Raw genomic sequence first — 16,719 nt, forward strand, 5'->3', positions numbered from 1 at the left:
CAAAGAGACTGCGGTGCAAAAGTGATGTTACAATTGAGAGAGCTGCGGTTTACTTTTCCCCCCCACTTCCATGCGGTTATATAACTTGATGTAAACAAACTTTTTTTTCTTTCTTTTTTTTGTCAAAAGCTAACACTGCACATAGATTTTTTATGCCTGCTGACTTACACACACATACTTGTGGTTACTGACATAACGAAAAGAAAGTCTTGCCTACGTTTTAAGCGAGCGACCAGGAAGAGGCTTTTGAGTGTCTCGGTTGCGCAGATAAAACGAAAGCCACTCGGCCTTATTCGTCTCGTCCTCTCTCATCCTTTCGACAGGCCACCTGCCTCGCCGCTCCACACTCCACAAACTTCGTGTGAAACCGTCTGGGCAGAGTTTTCGCGGAGTTTTTTTGTGCATTTTTTTTCCCCACAGTGCATTGTGTTCTGCGTCTTCATTGGCTAAACAGTCTCCGCGCTTCTTCTCTGCCAATAACGTTACGGTAATTTAAATACACGTAATACAGCTTGCCAAATTTTGGAAAATATTGTTGCCCAGAAGAAAAAAGGGCGACAACAACAACTACTGATAATAACTACGTTCTTCTCTCGAAAAAACACACCTGCACCACAGGCTTCAGAAGAAAAAGACACTAGAGAGCAGAGTCAGGCCGCAGTCAGAGGATCAGTGAAATACGCGAGTCACTATTTGTCCTACTGTACTTCGTATTGATGACTAAAATGATTATTTTACTGTAGTTATTTGTAAGAAAGAGTTATATTTGTTTAAAAAAATGCTTAGGCCTGAAAACAAGCTTTTTTTCTTTGGTTTCAATGTAGAGTATTTAATTATGCTGTATAATAATTGTAAAAAAAAAAAATAAAGGTAACTACTTCACGGATGTCGCCTGTCACGGGTTCTTTTCGGAACGCAGCCCCCGCGAAAAACGAGGGTTCACTGTATAGAGGAAATTTTAAGTAGTGTAAAGTAGTTCCTATCAAAATTCCATGCTGTTCTCATTCTGTTTGATGTGCGACGTGATCAAAAGCGCAATATTAAGGCAATTCCCCCTTACTAGAGCCAATTAACTGAAGCCAATTATGTGAATAACTAGAGCCATCTGTTCCTCCTGAAAAAAGAAAAAGAAAAGAAAAACAGAGGCTAAACTCCATACATCTGAAGTGGCTTCAAGAATCACCTCTTAATTTGCTCGTTCTGAGCTGAGATGTTACAGCAGCCATCTGAAAGCAGAGGATCAATTAGCTAAAGGAAAAGAAATAAGGAGTTACTCTGACAAAACGAAAAAAGTTAGTTGCTATGCTATGCATGAGGGAAGTAACTTGAATGAAAACCTTAAAAAAGTGAGTTCTTGTAAAAAAAAAAAAAAGTGACTCTTTTGTTGGTGTTGAGGTGTTTTGCTGATTCACCGTCACATGGTTTGGTTCTTTTTGGAGTGCAGATGGTGAGCTTGCAGGGGTCTCCCATGTCCTAATACTTGCTCATACTGCTTGCAGTATAGCAGCAACATGAATCATCTAAAATTGAGATGCATCATTCATAATTTTGTAGCTGGATTCTGAACTCTTTGATCTGCTGATACCACTTCTTTTTTTTTTCTCCCTTCACACGGCCAGTGTGCCGCCCGTTGCAATAATGTCCATTTATTGCAATAGGTTGGAAAATGGCGAATACGGTTAAAGCAAATATGATAAACCATACCCATGTCAAACTGTGAATGTAATATAAGCTAAAACACCATTTGTGATATTGTCATTGTTATTCATTTATCTATTTTTGCATATTTTAAGCAACTCGGGGATATTGCAGCTCCTCTCCATAACTTCCCTTCCGTCGTCCTTGAATGGAACTTATTATATATATAGTTTTTCTTTACGATGAATTCAAAATAATCAACAAATGTGCTAAATTTAGAAATTGGGACAAAAACAACATTCATTTATCATCACATGTGTTGAATTGTTCAATCATCTAATAATTCATTGTTAAAACAGAGCAGCCTTAACAGGCCTTTCGATGGCTGATCAAGACCATGGATGATGTCACAAGGTGTGTGAAGGAAAGAAGTTAGCGTTAGCATTAAAATGGTACTCTTGTATTATTTCAGAAACAAATTTAAAATGTCACTAACATCTTATGTTATTGGTTAGAGTGGTTGTCATTACTACATGTTATGCTTTAAAAAGAAAAGCTACAAACACTTCCAAATGCAGCATTTTCCGTAAGAGATCAAGACTTTCCGCTCAAAGGACCAAACAAAGCAACATTGTTGTGATGTCTTCCACCTTCTTGTGATCTGCTGAAGTCCAGCGCTTTGTTTAGCAATGTAAAACAGCTAGCATATTGCTTTACGAATGGTGTCGGTTCAAGAAACTTCTTACAGTTTTCACGATTCCTCCTTTTTCTCTTTTTATTAACAACTTATGTACTTGTACAGAAAATGGGTGATAATTTTACCTGCAGTAACAACTTCCACACCTAAGGGTGTTATAACTAAACAATGAAACAAAGCAGCTGACTTCTGGCTTGTTTTCAGCTGTAGTTTTAAGCTGAATGACATCTTGAAGTAAAAATGTGCAGGGAATGCTGACCTTAGCTCTATATATATATATAGATGCTGACCTATATAGCTAAGGTTAGGTATTTATATATATATATATTGTATATATAGACGAATTGACGCTGTATTGGCCGCAAAAGGAGGCCCTACACCATACTAATAAGTTATTGTGGTCTAAAACCAGGTGTTTCAGTTTCATTGTCCAACCCCTGTATATACTGTATATATATATATATATATATATATATATATATATATATATATATATATATATAAATTCCCTTCTCACCCACCGCGGGTGGTTCTTATCCTCTGAGCTCGGGTCCTCTACCAGAGGCCTGGGAGCTTGAGGGTTCTGCGCAGTATCTTGGCTGTGCCAAGGACTGCACATTTCTGGACTGAGATGTCTGATGTTGTTCCTGGGATCTGTTGTAGCCATTGGTCCAGTTTGGGGGTGACTGCCCCGAGGGCCCCGATGACCACAGGCACCACTGTGGTCTTCACCTTCCAGGCCCTCTCCAGTTCCTCCCTGAGGCCCTGGTATTTCTCTAGTTTCTCGTGCTCCTTTTTTCTGATGTTGCAGTCGCTTGGTATTGCTACATCTATCACAACGGCTTTCCTCTGTTGTTTATCCACTACGACAATGTCTGGTTGGTTCGCCATTACCATTTTGTCTGTCTGGATCTGGAAGTCCCACAGGATCTTAGCTCTGGCGTTCTCCGCCACCTTTGGGGGTGTTTCCCACTTTGATCCCGGGGTTTCCAGTCCATATTCTGCACAGATGTTTCTGTACACTATGCCTGCAACTTGGTTATGTCGTTCCATGTACGCTTTCCCTGCCAGTATCTTGCACCCTGCTGTTATGTGCTGGACTGTCTCAGGGGCCTCCTTGCACAACCTACACCTTGGGTCTTGTCTGGTGTGGTATATCTGGGCCTCTATTGCTCTGGTGTTTAGGGCCTGTTCCTGGGCGGCCAGGATGAGGGCCTCTGTGCTGTCCTTGAGTCCAGCTTTTTCCAGCCATTGGTAGGATTTACTGATATCAGCCACTTGGGTTATTTGCTGGTGGTACATCCCATGTAGGGGCTTGTCCTGCCATGATGGTATCTCTGGCACCTCAACCTCCGTTCCCTGTTGTCTGAGATATTCACTGAGCACATTGTCTGTTGAGGCTTTGTCCCTGATGTATTTATGGATCTTAGTTGTTTCGTCCTGGACTGTGGTTCTCACACTCACTAGTCCTCTGCCTCCTTCCTTGCGGCTCGTGTACAGTCTCAGGGTGCTGGATTTGGGATGGAATCCTCCATGCATTGTTAGTAGTTTTCTAGTCTTAATATCAGTGGCTTTTATCTCCTCCTTTGGCCAGCTAATTATTCCAGCAGGGTATCTGATTACTGGCAGGGCATAGCTGTTTATTGCGCGGATTTTGTTCTTGCCATTGAGCTGGCTTCTCAGGACTTGCCTTATTCGTTGGAGGTATTTAGCTGTGGCTCCTTTCCTTGTGACCTCATCGAGGTTGCCATTTGCTTGTGGTATACCTAGGTACTTGTAACTGTCCTCTATGTCTGCTATTGTTCCTTCTGGGAGTGAGACCCCTTCTGTGCGGATGACCTTCCCCCTCTTTGTGATCAGCCGACCACACTTCTCTAGTCCGAATGACATCCCAATGTCCGTGCTGTAGATCCTGGTGGTGTGGATCAGTGAGTCGATGTCTCGCTCACTCTTGGCATACAGCTTGATGTCATCCATATAGAGAAGGTGGCTGATGTTGGCCCCATTTTTGAGTCGGTATCCGTAGCCAGTCTTGTTGATAATTTGGCTGAGGGGGTTCAGGCCTATGCAGAACAGTAGCGGGGACAGAGCATCTCCTTGGTATATGCCACATTTGATGGACACTTGTGCAAGTGGTTTGCAGTTGGCTTCAAGGGTGGTTTTCCACAGCTTCATCGAGTTTGCAATGAAGGCTCTCAGAGTCCTGTTGATGTTATACATCTCTAAGCATTCAATGATCCAAGTATGCGGCATTGAGTCATAGGCTTTCTTGTAATCAATCCAAGCCATGCACAGGTTGGTGTGTCGGGTTTTGCAGTCTCGGGCAACTGTGCGGTCTACGAGGAGTTGGTGTTTGGCTCCTCTGCTATTTACACCGATACCTTTCTGTGCCGTGCTCATGTGTTTATCCATGTGTTTGCTTATCTTGGCCGCTATGATGCCTGACATGAGCTTCCATGTTGTGGAGAGGCAGGTTATTGGTCGGTAGTTGGGTGGGACTGGACCCTTTGATGGATCCTTCTGGATTAGGATTGTCCGCCCTTCAGTTAACCATTCAGGGTGAGTCCCACTTTGTAGCAGCTGGTTCATTTGGTCTGCCAGTCGCTCATGGAGGGCAGTGAGTTTCTTTAGCCAGTAGGCATGGATCATGTCAGGCCCTGGTGCTGTCCAGTTTTTCATACCTGAGACTCTTTCTTGGACATCTGTCACAGTGATGGTTACCAAGGCTTGCTCAGGGAGGTTCGGAGACGTGTATATATATATATATATATATATATATATATATATATATATATATATATATATATATATACATAAGATGCACAGAACTGGTCCAATTTAGCCATGAAACCTCCCACACTAAAATGAGAGGTTTTATATAAAAAAATTCCCTTCTCACCCACCGCGGGTGGTTCTTATCCTCTGAGCTCGGGTCCTCTACCAGAGGCCTGGGAGCTTGAGGGTTCTGCGCAGTATCTTGGCTGTGCCAAGGACTGCACATTTCTGGACTGAGATGTCTGATGTTGTTCCTGGGATCTGTTGTAGCCATTGGTCCAGTTTGGGGGTGACTGCCCCGAGGGCCCCGATGACCACAGGCACCACTGTGGTCTTCACCTTCCAGGCCCTCTCCAGTTCCTCCCTGAGGCCCTGGTATTTCTCTAGTTTCTCTTGCTCCTTTTTCCTGATGTTGCAGTCGCTTGGTATTGCTACATCTATCACAACTTCTTTATATATATATATATGTATATATGTATATATATATATATATATATATATATATATATATATATATATATATATATATATATATAGATAGATAGATAGATAGATAGATAGATAGATAGATAGATAGATAGATAGATAGATAGATATTCTGTCCATTTGCATCATGCTCAAGTAAGTGGGACACTGAAAAGTTCTGTGCATCTTTTCAAAAATGATTTTGGACTCTCTCATTTTGGCCGTACAAGAATGGTACACATAAACACACTTTTCTTTTCCACTTGGAAAACTGTTGTCATTCTACTTAAGTTGAGTGTTTCCTATTTGCCCCCTCTAGAAAATACACTCGGTTGCCATCTCTACAATATTTCCGTTCTGTCGTCTCTGTTTTAACGTGCCATCAATAATCACAGCAGTTGCAGATGAAAGCCTTTGTCCGTCTCTGTCACGTCTCCGAAATGGTTTCAATCTCCTGTCCTCTCAGAAAGTGACAGCTTTGCACATTCTGGCGTCCTTTTGCAATTTTTTTTTTTTTGTGTGATTCTATCCCTCTAAACCAAAAAAAAAAAAAAAGAAGCCTGCTAGAGTGACCTCTGAGGATGACAGAGCTTCTGTCAGTGATGGACACAGACCCTGAGAAAACAAGCGGCATAGCGATTTCCAATAGAAATCCACACAGCCGACACACTTCAGCCGACCCCCGAGGCGATCCGTCTGCTGGTAGCCGATTGTCAACAGGGGAACCGACCCGACTCTGTGGCGTCTGAAACTCCTCTTGTGCCGCTTGTGCACCACATGCCAAGCGGCCGACACTCAGCGATGTCTTGCTTTTACGAAGATTTGAAGAGACGCACGACACTTTGCTCCACGCACCAAACTGTCATCAGCTTCTGAGAAGAGGAGGCGTGTGTGGACAAACTGTGGTCAGTCGATAAAACTAGCTTGAAGTTTTCTTCTTGTTTTTCTTGTTCAAAATTAAAAGGCCAATGTTTTGTTTATTTGCAATAATGAAATTATCTCAGAGGATAATCATTGGAATGTATGTTATTGTAATTTAGATGCTAGTACTGGAAACCTTACTTGATATTCCAGTAACAGATCAAACAGCACGAAACCTTTGACCTCCTCAGTCCTTTTTTATATATACACAGTTGTGGCTCCTGCAAATTAGACTTCTTTGTGCGTTGTCCATTTATACCAGCTTGCTCTCTCAAAAAACTGGGGTGTTTTTGCTTTTGCCATAAACTCAAATGCTTCAGATCATACAAATTGGATTTTCTAATGAAGATAATCTGAGTAAATGCATAAATTATAACTTTTAATAGAGAAGGGAAAAGCTATCCAAACAAACCTCGCTCTATACGAAAAAGAGAAATTGCTTCCTGAACCTAATAACTGGTAATTGGACATTCCTGCCCACTATGCGTAGAACTATTGTTCTGGGTTTGTGGCCTTTTCCAGATTGATAGGAACCTGTGACTTTGATTCTCACCTGTTTCTGAATTTCTTATGTTATACTGCCAGACAGCCCAGGTTATCTTTGCCATTTATTACATTTTGTTTGATAATGAAACAAAATGTAACGGGGAGGATTATTTTTTACAGTACTGCATACTTGTTCTTTTTTTTTTTCTAACAAAAAGGAACATCATTTATTCTGTATTCTGCAAATGACTAAACAACATAACCACATTCAGATACTGTAAGTGGCTCATCAGTAATATGAGCAGTAATCTCATATTACTGCTTCCTCATATTATACTGTCAGGTGATAGTTTTAACATATATGCAAACAACATTTTTTTTTTAAATAAATGTTACATACTGCAAGTTCAAGTTTCTTGGTAGTCCTTAGGGTGTCTCAAAGAAACATCACTTCACATAAGAACTGTTTGATGTAACTTTTTTAACAGTTTTGAATCCATAACCTTTTAAAACTAGTGACTAGTTATCACCTAGATGGTGATAACTAGTCACTGCAGTCCTTCTTCTCACACAGGGAAGTTTGTACTTTCTCTACTGTATTTCTTATGCACCAAATCTTCTGGATTGCATCGAAATATTCTATGTCCTCTGGCTGGGGGTTGAAGGTCAAGTGTTGGTGGGGAGTGATGGAACTCACAATTACTCTAATGACACCTCATCAAAAATGGCCTCCTGATCCTGCATCAAAATGAAGACGTTCGTCATATTAATTAGACAGCTTACTACGGGACGGCTTTATTTGTGTGCAGCACACTGAACCACGGATCCCCACAGTTTGATGGCTCTATACATGAATAAGTCATATCCCAAAGCTATCCATATTTCATCAAACATCCTCATCTATAATGGAGGCCGTTCTCCAGCTCATGCCCTCACCTGATGGGGGCCGTCTCATCGCCCTTGTCCAGCCACTCTTGCGGCGGGATGATGTACATGCACCATAAACCCCAGTTGTAGCCGTGGGCGGCGTTGGCATACTGCTGCACCTCGAAGGTGTTGTACTTGATGTTGTCGATGGCGGGGAGAATAATGCGCGTGTGATCCTCCTTCATCCGGGTCAGAATGGGTTCAGCCCTTTGGAAAGGAAGGAGATGACACCATGTTAAGAGCTGACCTGTTTTTAATAACTCATGCAGAAGTTTCATAGCGGTTCGCTGCTCGGGAAGTTACAGTGTGGTGCTTACTTTAGTTCTGCTGTGTAGAGGTTTGGGCTGTTGCTATGACTACAGACCTTGTAGATAGTCAAGACTGACATGTTGGGTAATGTCAGGGAAGGTTTCAGATGTTTTAAAACAAAGATGAGTAATGAGTACATCTAGATGACTGAATATATTTGCATTAGTCAAGGTTTAGTCACACCGCCTACCACTGTTATAGCAACGTCTGGTTAAGTTGGGTACAAAGTCCTAAAACCTATAAGTCCTATAACTTTTTAGATGGCCCTCTAGACTCTACAGGGACACATACATAAAACAGTCAAGATAACACTTTATAAGACACCTCTGAGGACCTTCATAATCTTGATGTGGCTCAAAATGAAAATGAGTTTGACATGCCTACAAGAAGGAACTCGTGTAGTGATCCATGTTCCAGTGTTTCTTAAGATGCCTCTGACTGAAGATACTATGGTCTAAGACAGTTTGATGAAGATGATGCTCAGTGTTTCCTGCAACGTTCTTCGTTTTGTGAAGAATATGTTTTTTGCATGATGATATCCAGAGGAACACTCTCCAGGACAAGACCTACAGGATCAAATACTTTCACTTGAAATCTAAGAAAGTATTTAAGATCACCTCCTTTGTTTTGCTCACATTCAAGACAAGGTAAGTCCACCAGCTCTCTGTCCTCAGCTCTTTGTCCCTCTCTTCTACACCAGATGATGGCAGAGTCATCAGAGTATTTCTGCGGAAACACTGCAGGAAGTCTGAGGTGTAACTAGTGAAAATGAGTCCTGAGAATCTAAACTCCTGTGGTGCTCCTGTGTTTGCTGGCCACCTGGTGAGAAACGCGATCCTTCAGTCTCACAAACTGTGATTTCTTTGTGAGACTGCGGGATGTTGAGTCCAACCTAGCTTTTTTCCCCATTGAACAAATGGGAAGGCTGGCTTTTTGCAACATTTTCAGTGAGAGATGCGACTGTGATAAGCAGTTACTTTTCAGGTTTTTTTTTTTTATTACACATCTTTGCCAGGGGTGCCAATAAATGTGAAGAGCACTTCAGACATCACTGATGAACTTTTGACTATTTCTATTTTTAATATCCTTATCTGATCCCAGGTATCAGCTCATTGTAATGCCAAGCACCGCCCTAAATCTTTACACACGAGTTGTGTGGCCTGACTAATAAATGGAAGAAAATTAAAGTTTTGTACAGCCAGAAATATTATTAATTCATAGAAGAAAAATATTTAACATGCTAAGATTAATGCTAATTTGTGTTGGGACAAAATATCTGTTGAGAAAAAGAGACAACAGAGTGAGAGGTAATATGGATGAAACAGTTTGTTGTTTTACTCCTCCTCGAATCTTGCAAGTTTTGAATTATAGGTATAAGAGTGAATATAATAATTTAATCAAGTAATAAATTGCAATCCTGTGCAATCCAATGTCCGTTTCTTAAATAATTCGGATCAGTATAAGAGATATTGGTAATTTCCGCAGCTTTACAGTAGCAGGGTAAGTAGGAATATAGAAGTAAGAATATTTTCAACACTTCCAAAATGGTTTCTATTCACAACTTAAAAGTCATACAAATACTTTATTTGTAAAAACAAAAAAACATAAGGAAACATATTGTATAGACTAACTAATAAAAAAATGGTTTATTTGGCAAACATTCCTTTTAGATTTACATTCTTTGTGAGTTTTTCCCAAAATGACAAAAAAAAAAAAAAGAATAAAAATTGGATCACAAAAAAAACCCTCAGGATATGTATTCATGATTGGACAATAACTTGATTTACTGAAATCTGAAGAAATTTACCAAGTCAAGGAAAATGTGCCCAGAGTTTAAATGTTAACGGACCCTCAGCACTGTTGGCTCTCAGAAAAGTTTGCATAGATGGCTATTTATCAAAGAAGAAAGAAATAGTATTACCTCTGTGGAAATGCTAATTCTACTCTTTTCTCCAAAAGGTTTATTGTACCAGCTCAGCTCACTAAAGCCAGACCTTGAAATACAGTGACAGATGGACGGACCTTTCAGCCATCTGCTAAGTTCCTAAGCTTCAAACCGTTTCCAGCTACACCCCCAATCGAACCGTTCTGCAACCAGTCAACTTCCTTAAAGCATTCTAATATAAATTCTAACACCTATAAGCCTCTAACCTGCATCTCTGAAGTTAATTTTTTAACGAAGCGAAAACTATTTTGAAAGTTGAGAGAGCAAAACACACCAATTTCTACATTTGCTTTCTCACCTCGATCTGCTTAAGAAAGTATCCTTCTTTCTTTTTCAAAAGGCTCATCTTCTTTTGAGTTTCTCTTTATTTGGTACATCATTAGTAGTAGCAGCAGTGGGTTTGTTAACTGACCCTTCAGAGGCAATGCTGCAGCACTGTCAGGAATGTGGTGCTTTTGAGAATTAATTATCTACATTTGATGCCTGCGTCTCTTGGTTTCTCGTCAGCACCACAAGCTGTGCAGTAACCTCCTTCAGCTATTTAAAACCACTTCTTAGGCCAAGAATTCATTAAGCTACACAAGTGCTTCTTGCACAAACTAAATTTGTTATAGCTAATGCTGAAAAACGATCTAGAAACAAACTCCTCTTGCATGGAATATAAACACACAATCAAAAGAAATGGACCCAGTCTGACTTTGCTTAATTTTTTTCAATATTCTTCTTCATCTTTATATTATTAAGTGATAACACTTAATGTCTAAGAAAGTTTTATACACCCAACAAATCCTCCCCGACCCTCAACTCCTGCAAACAAGGCTGTTTTCCTTCAAAGTCAAAGAGATGTTTGGTTTGTAAGAGTTTTTTTCAGATTGCTTTGTCAACTGCTTCGCCTACCCTGCCCGACTGGAGAAAGTTAGCTTTTATAAAACGCTCCGTTAGCTGTGTTTTTATTGTTTCTTCCTTTTTCCTTTAAGTGACCTGCCTGTCGAGGTTTTCATTTGTGCTCAGCTTTCGCGATCAAAATAACACCACAATGCACCATACTCTTATCTGTCCCTACTCATAAGAAAAAATATGGTTCTCCTTATGCGGAAGGAAAATTTGATGAGTAAGATTATTTGTTGGAAATACAAATGCACAAATGGAAAATACATTATTCCCTTAGATAGATAAAGGTTTCAGTGAATTAGTACAGAGTTATGAAGATGTTGCCAGCTCATGCAGTACAGAGAGAGCAAAGTGCACAAAATTTCTAACCAGCAAGCAGCTGCCTAACGCTCCTCTTGTGCTCTGCATCTTGTTTTAATGCCAATGAAACATTGGATAGCATTATATTAATATCTCACACTGAAACAGACACAATTTGACCACTCAATAAGTCAGGTTGCCACAGATTTTTTTAAGACATCTTGAACACATCTGCTGCATATTTATTAACACTATTAATAAATATGCGGCAAAAGCAACATACTCTGTTCTGATGGAGTAGAACACTGTGAACTTCCCACCCTTGACATCAGTGCATTCAAAATGCAAATCCAGAGAACATCAAAAGCAAAAACACACTTCAGTAACGTGAAAGGACTTAATGTTCGACCAAATGCCATTTATATCTTCACATTAAGATCTACACAGCATGTTTTATCAGCACAGCAGACTATTCACGGTTCAGTATTGGAGGATTCACCTATTTGTGGATTTTAGTGGAACATTTGCCTATTCGCAGATTGTTTTGTTGAGTATGCCTAAAATATTTGCAAGAACATTGCAGGTTGGTAGCTGAAATGCAAATTGCTAGTTGACAGACCATTGGCTGGCATTGGCAAAGCAGCCAATCCAAGAGCGACATTTATTCTCCTTTGCATTGATTGGCTGTACTCCCAAGAGCGAATACATCAAAGACCGTAAATCTGCTACTGCAGTTGGCTAAAACAATTTCTACTATGTATATTAATGCATAATGAGGTTGATTTGGTGTTTGAACGATTAACGTAGGTAGTCATAAGCATTCTTAGAGCGGATTTAGCGGCTGTGGTGCTAAATCCCTGCGAATCAGGTCCACTGTATACAGGAATCAGTGTGACAGCAGCTTAAAGTTGGACATTACACCTACACCACTGACATGTATGAACAGGGTTATTAACCATGGTAAGCAGTGGACCAACACTACAGTGAGGGATGTGAAAAGGACAGTCACCCCCTAAAAATAAAACATTAATAAAAGTTGTGTCATCTAATCATTGCTAATTTATTGTTTTTATCATTTATAAGTTCCTGATCTCTAATGTAATGTGTTACCACACCAGAAGGAATCAGGGGTGCCACTGGTCCTAAGCATGATGTTTTCCTAGAGCTGTTTCTCCCTGATCTGGTCTCTCGTGGCAGAATGAGATTCAATGATGAATCTTTTGATGGGAGCAATGAAGCCTCTAAACACGTCATCTGAAACCAGCCTCCCAATCAAGCTAATTGAGGCTCATCAGCAAAAACCTGGTGGCCGGTTCTTCACCCAGTTCTTTTTTGCCAATGGAATCTGCTCACTGTGGTGTAATAAAGCTTTAACGTGATGTGAATTGGGCAGCAGTCTAATTCTGAACCATTTCTTTGTTTTAACACTGAAAGACTTACAAGGGACTTGTAAAGTCATAAATCTACTGCTGCTTCCTTTCTTACCGGTTCTATAAACCGGCTTTAACGATAGAACATTTTTCCACAACAAAAAGGCATTTTGTTTGCAATTCAGTCAGTGTCAGACTGCAAATACCTCAGTTAATTACCATAAATTAATATATATATATATATATATATATATACTTTAAGGGATTTACATCCTAACATTTGCTACTTCAACATAATGAGAGCAAGGATTCAATTTACTGCTATATATGTTCTTTGTAAATTCTTTGCATTGTAAAGTATTGTATAATGTACACCCATCAACTTGTGAGCAGCTAATGGGCTTCCTGTGCTGGGATGCACGTCAGAAGCGCCACAGTGCATCTTGTCAATCAACACACACTGTTTGGTGCCTTTTAACACACATTAGAGGCATAGTGCTGAGGTGTGAAGCAAAAGGAACAAATACTGGAGTCAAGTCTTGGACAGTTTTATCAAAAGCATCAACACTTCTGAACAGAACCCGTTTGAAAAGCCTCAGAGCTTTAGCCAGCTGCAGCTGGTGTTGGTTGTTTTCTTCTTCTTTTTCTTTTTAGATAAAAATAGAAACAGACTACTTGATGCACATCTGATGCTAGCGATGTTCATTGCCCTTAATATTTCATGGACAGATTAAACATGTGGGTGTTCTTCTTTTAACAAGTTGAACTGACATATAATCTTGTTTCAGCACAAATGTCTTCTTTCAATTGATTCTCAAACTGTCTATCACATTCAGTTCTTTACTCAAACTGGTGTAGAAAGTTGTCTTTCTAAGGAAACCCAGCAGATTGCTTTGTGTCGTTGACTTTACAGCAATCCCTCTTACTGAACATGCATAAAGCAGCAGTGGAAAGGAAAACTCCCCTTTAACAAGAAGAAGACAGAGCATACACACAAAAAGAAACAGAAGAACTGATGTAGAAACTATTGTCTATGTTACAGAAAAGGAAAGAGTTAATAGAGGGAGAAGAAGAACATTTAGTTGTTGGCAGCGTTTTCTCGGTCGATGCCCCACCTTCAAGAAGGTATCACAGCTAAACAGAATGCCAGGCTCTTCAAGAGAAAACATAAACTACTGAAATAATAATAAGTTATACAAAATGGAGAGTGGTAGAGGAAGAAAGTAGCAGAATGAATGAAAGTGGCCATGTTAGGATTCATCAACATTTAGGGATAGATAAAGCTAAAAATCATCGGCATAATGATGGAAATCTATCCCATGCTACATATAGACAGCTTAAGAGAATTGGGTCAAGAACCGAACCTTGTGCCACTCCATAAATAACACTGGGGTGTGTAGATGATTTATCACATATATGAACAAATTAGACTCTATCGAACTAATATGAGCTAAACCAGCCAAGTGCTGTTCCCTCGACCCCTTTCTAAGAGAATATTGTGGTCAACTGTGGAAAAAGCAGCACTGAGATCCAACAAAACCAGAACAGACACAAGACCAGGAAAATGAAATATACTGTAGGTCTGTAATTTATCAACTCATCTTGTTTGACAGAAAGATTCTTAAGTAAAGGTTTAATTGCAGCTACCTTAAAAGCCTTTGGTACGTATCAATTTTCTAAGGACAGATCAATCTGAAATGGAGTCAATGAGCAAAGAGAACATTTCTCTGAATAATTTAGTTGGGTTTGGGTCCAACATGCAAGCTGAAGGTTAAGATGAAGCTAATAGTTTTGATAAAACAGAAAGCCCTACTAGATCATAACAGTCCAAACATATCAGGTTCTACAGTTTATATTCAGTGCTTCCTCACTTACTATGGATGAAGTAATTACATTCGGGAGGACGCCGACATTTTTATTTTTCACAAAATCAATTTTATTTATCAAGAATACCATAAAGTCGTTACCGCAGAGAGCAACAGTAGACTATTTTTCCAGGTTAAATATGACTCTTCCAGATCATCTCAGTATCCACAAGCTTAATGAGATGAGAGAAGCTCTGGGAATGAGGACACATCTGGTTTTGACAGGTGAGCATGCGTCATCTGTCTTTCTATTTGCTATTTCGTCTACATAACACTGAGAGGGTAATTCATCCCCACTGAACCCAATCACTCTCAGTTCCATATTAAAGACTAGGATTTCCCCTCCCTCAAGTAATGACTCACGCAAAACTGAATATTTGATGGCGGTCTCGATTGCTGCTCCCTTCACTGTGCCACACTGAGTATGACACAGCTCTTAAAATAAATAAATGAATAAACTTAAGTAGGTCAGTTGTTGCTAATCAAATGTGCTTGATTAACTTGTCAACCTACATAAGAGCCGGAGTGTTTTGGTCTTGAGCCAGTTGCAAACAATGGCCACAAGGACATTTACACCATTGGCTGGTATGCACTGCTGACAATGCAGGATCAGATGTTAGTTAAAGTGGAACATAAAGAGCAGGGAGGATGAGCATCCATTCAGTGAGGTCATTTAAATCCAGCTGTCTCCAGCGAATGTAACTCTACCAGCTGTAAAATGGATACCCCAGAGCAAGTGCAGTTGGCAATCATTGGCTTCCTTTCATTGAGGCACTTAATAAAATTAGTAAAGTGAGCATAATTCTCGGGACACTAGTGGTTAACAAATGTGGATTGTCATTTCGCGTGTACCATACCAACCTGTTTCAGAAAGTCTGTATTGTTGCACGACGGATATTGATAAATTGATTAAAAGAATTTCTCTCCAAAAAGAAAATCAGGTTTCTAGGTTTAGAAAATTAAAGTGCACTTAACATATTTTAGAAGCAAATACATTTTGAAAATGTTCTAAGAAAAAAAATGTATCCACATATTCACTTTTTATTTTGGACCCACAGAACAGAAAGCCACAAAGCTCCCATATGGGCTGTAGAATGTGATGCTTTGAGCCTCAGAGCAAAGAAGGGCATTTTAAGCAGAAAACAGAATGTTTTTTAGACCATGAAGGACCTTTCTGCCCTTAATGTGTTGAAGAAATGTGTGGCTTCATAATGACGACACAAATTGGACAGAGTGAGCATTCGTGCTCTCAAAAGGTGCTCTACGCAGGAAGAGGAGGTTAGCTTTGTGAAAGTAAATTAGTGCGGATAACATTTTGCTTTGGATTGTAGAGCGGTTGGAATCCTCAACCAAAGGATGAGAGAGGAGAGGACACAATATGGTTCATGCCACGGCAACACCAGATACCACAAATGGAGTCATCGACCACACCCTCAAGAAGACCAAGGCCTTCATGCACACAAAGACGAACATGGTCGATTTAAACGATCAAGTAAAAATGTCCATGAACACGACAGGGACATGTTGCAGATATGCCAGACCAATCGGTGGTGCTGTAAAACTTCCACAGGTGAATTACAAAAAGATTGGGTTCCGGTGTGTTAGATCTCTAAGCTACTGCTTCTCAGAAAATATTTCTCCTGTCTCCTCCTCACTTTCACCCCATTATTTCACATTTAAGCTACCTCTGCTTTTACTTTGGGCAGTCATTGTGTTATGCACTGAAGCCAGAAGTTTGTTCATTTGTTCTTGAAATCAGACATGTAAACGGTCTTAATTGACAAAGTACTCAACCTGCAGTTCATTATGTTGAAAAATATAAAAATGCTACTGATAGCCCTTAAAGCAGACATTGACAATGTTTCACTTTTTTAATTTTGAGAAGGCAGCAAGGATGTGATGGTAAAAATCAACCGAGTAAGCAAAATTAGTTGTTTTATTGACTAATTAATTTAAGATTTTACAGTGTAAAGGTCATTACTTACTCATCACAACCTCTTGGTGTGATTTCTCGTTGATGTTTTTTCAGCAAAACAATTTAAATATATTCCATAATAACCACAAAATGTTACATTACAGTTTAACATTTAGTAAAAAAAAATTTTTTTTAAATAACTAAAAATAACTAAA

The 16,719-nt window shown here is 39.7% G+C and overlaps 1 protein-coding gene across 1 annotated transcript in view; it reads right to left on the reverse strand.

Moving 5' to 3' along the window:
* The window catches only part of galnt9 (polypeptide N-acetylgalactosaminyltransferase 9), a 119,503-nt gene that overhangs the window by 45,320 nt on the left and 57,464 nt on the right, over positions 1-16,719 (reverse strand). Inside the window, exon 5 of the mRNA XM_023343840.1 lies at positions 7,919-8,116. Coding sequence (XP_023199608.1) covers positions 7,919-8,116 — 198 coding nt within the window. The remainder of the gene's footprint in view (positions 1-7,918; positions 8,117-16,719) is intronic.

Source organism: Xiphophorus maculatus, chromosome 12, assembly GCF_002775205.1.
Source record: "Xiphophorus maculatus strain JP 163 A chromosome 12, X_maculatus-5.0-male, whole genome shotgun sequence".
Classification (NCBI taxonomy): domain Eukaryota; kingdom Metazoa; phylum Chordata; class Actinopteri; order Cyprinodontiformes; family Poeciliidae; genus Xiphophorus; species Xiphophorus maculatus.